The sequence below is a fragment of the Dipodomys ordii genome, unplaced genomic scaffold (assembly GCF_000151885.1).
Source record: "Dipodomys ordii isolate 6190 unplaced genomic scaffold, Dord_2.0 Scaffold29, whole genome shotgun sequence".
Classification (NCBI taxonomy): domain Eukaryota; kingdom Metazoa; phylum Chordata; class Mammalia; order Rodentia; family Heteromyidae; genus Dipodomys; species Dipodomys ordii.
The window spans coordinates 3,338,876-3,341,430 of record NW_012267245.1 but is presented as its reverse complement, the minus strand read 5'-3'; the positions used below and the strand labels follow the sequence as shown (position 1 = coordinate 3,341,430).

Sequence of the window (2,555 nt, the reverse complement as noted above, 5' to 3'; positions counted from 1 at the left end):
AAAAGATTTGGTGGTGGTGGTGGTCATGGGGCTTGAACTCTGGGCCTGGGCGCTGTCCCTCAGCTCTTCAGCTCAAGGCGAGCGCTCTACCACTTGAGCCTGGTGACCTGGCCTTTCCTAGCCAGCCTGAGGGGAGCTCACCTTTCCAGCCATTTCCACTGCAGAAAACGATTGAAGTAGATGCTATCGAGGTAGTCAGCAAAAGGGGCCACGCTTAGGTACTCATGGGTCAGCCTGGTGAAGGAAAGACCGGCTGCAGGTCAGCCACGGGCCCTCGATTCTCAGCTCGATGAGTCAGGCCTCCTTGATGCTCATACTCAACCCACCAAGCCTCATCCTGGACCATCCCTCCCGCTATGCCAAGTCAGCAGGAGTCGCCAGCATCCCCGAGCTTGAGGATGCTTGGGACTGCCAGGGGACATTGTCAAGGTCAAAAGCAGGGACAAAGCCGAGGCCTGCCAAAGCCCCTTTCCCCAGCCTAGCTCCAAGCTGGTGGGCAGGAAGACTTACCGGGTCAGCTCCTGGAAGAGGTCTTTACAAGGTCCCTGCTCCAGCCGCTGAGCACAATTAGTGACCAACTGCCGAGGGACCTCGGGGATGAGGTCAGGACCCTGGGGACAAACCAGAGACAGGTCAGTGCCAATGGGTGCCAGGGAAATCCATGGGGCAGGTAAGTGCCTCAGCTGGCTGGTGGCTAGACTCCCTTTCTGTCACCTTCATCTTTTGTTTGGGTTGGTCATGGGGTTTGAACTCAGGGCCTGGGCGCTGTCCCTGAGCTCTTCAGCTCAAGGTGAGCTCTCTACCACTTTGAGCCACAGTGCCACTTCCGGTTTTCTGGTGGTTCACTGGAGATGGAGAGTCTCTGGGACTTTCCTGCCCAGGCTGGCTTTGAACCTCGATCCTCAGATCTCAGCCTCCTGAGTAGCCAGGATGACAGGCCTGAGCCGCTGGTGCCCAGCTGTTGTTTCCTCTCTCTGGAGGCAGAGCTGGTTAGGCAGATGCTTGGCCTCTGCCTGCCCCCCCGCTCCCCTACATCCCCCCCGCCTTTGTGCCTGAGACCCTGCGGCTGTCCATGTCCATCCTCACCGTATGGCTCAGAAAATTCTGCATGAGCCGCCGCCCGCATGCCTTCCTCTTGTCATCGGGGGTCACTTCGTACTCGGCCTGCGGTAGAGGAGGCAGAGGAGGTGGAGGCTGGGCAAAGCCACAGCTGTGTGTGTGTGTGTGTGTTTGGGGGAGCCAGGGGGAACTTCGGATCCGGGATCTCTGCCTGGCCTGGCCGCTGGGCTGGAGCACGGGAAGGGCCGCACTCACCACCCCATCCAGAAAGGCAGTGCAGCGGGTCAGCTCGGGCCTCGTGGCGCAGAACTCCCGGAAAAGCAGGCGCCCAATGGGCTGCCGTTCACACAGGCTGTGGTAGTCTCGCTCTGTAGGTAGAGATGGGGTCACAGACCTGAGGGTCACTGGTAACCGGGCCTTCCACACCACCAAGCCCCCCTGGACCCCCAACTGCTCCGAGCCTAGCAGTGTGGCATCATCTCCCTAAAGTGGGCACTACGATGGTGAGTCCCAACTGGGTTCAGGAGTAGAAGGCCCAGAGAGGTTAAGAAGTTAAGTTCGACGTCAACCAGCCAGGAATCTAGGCTCCAGGGCTCAGGCCTTCCTCCCCTGGTTGCCTCCTTGGTTCTCACAGACTTGCCTATGTCACCGATCTGGGGTTTGGGTGTGGTCTGGAAGGTTCCGGACCAGCCGGGGCTAGGCCAGGCCTACGACCCACACCTGTTGCCTGCCTGGCGAAAGTGCGAGAGGAAGCTGTGGTTTCCTCTGCTCACGGCTGGGCCTCCTTCCCGGGCTGTGGAAGCAGAGCACCCCCTCCCCCCCCCGCGGGTACACTCTGCCCACACGCTGCGCATCAGAGGAGGCTGGGTCACCCTTCCTTGGTGCCCAGTCTTGGGGGCCAATGCTAAGAACACAAGAACTGGGGGCTGGGGCCTATCTGGTCCCAGCCAGAAGATACCATCACCCCGCTGGGCTTGGCTGGGTGCTCCCAAGTTACCGCTAGGGGCTTCTCCTCCCGGCCCAGGGGTCCGGCGGGCCTGGCTTCCTTGCAGACTGCCCCCAACCTGGCCCCACCCTCAGCCCACGCCCGCCCACTCCCACTGATGCCCGGCAGAGTCGCCGATGGCTTGCTGTCCTCCGCCCATTCCAGGCCTAGGAAGTGAAACTGTGAGCCGGGTGGAGTCCCCTCCATCTTCCTGATCACTGGGCCCCTCCAGTACCCTACGGGGGCAAAAGCAAGCAGGGGGGGTACCCCTAGCAGCAGGGGTCACCCCCCCCAACACCGGCTTCAGCATCCCGCCCCCCACCCAAGTCTTCACCCATAACTCACCAAGGTTGAGCCGCAGCTCCTCACACTGGCTGATGTGGGGGAACTGAAGCATCTGCCGCCATTTCTTGCTCTTGCCTTTGCGATTGCCACCACCGCCTGTGGAACACAACCGGGCATCCGCGGGCATCCAGCGCATGCGCACCACCACCACGCTGCCCGCCAAAGG

The 2,555-nt window shown here is 61.3% G+C and overlaps 1 protein-coding gene across 1 annotated transcript in view; it reads right to left on the bottom strand.

Annotated features, from left to right (window-relative positions):
- The window catches only part of Grk6 (G protein-coupled receptor kinase 6), a 13,618-nt gene extending 11,063 nt beyond the window's left edge, over positions 1-2,555 (bottom strand). The window contains exons 1-5 of the mRNA XM_013015991.1: positions 2,390-2,555; positions 1,315-1,427; positions 1,087-1,164; positions 511-611; positions 142-234 (exon numbers count right to left, since the gene is read on the bottom strand). Of these exons, the coding sequence (XP_012871445.1) occupies positions 142-234; positions 511-611; positions 1,087-1,164; positions 1,315-1,427; positions 2,390-2,525 (521 nt within the window). The 5' untranslated portion in view covers positions 2,526-2,555. The remainder of the gene's footprint in view (positions 1-141; positions 235-510; positions 612-1,086; positions 1,165-1,314; positions 1,428-2,389) is intronic.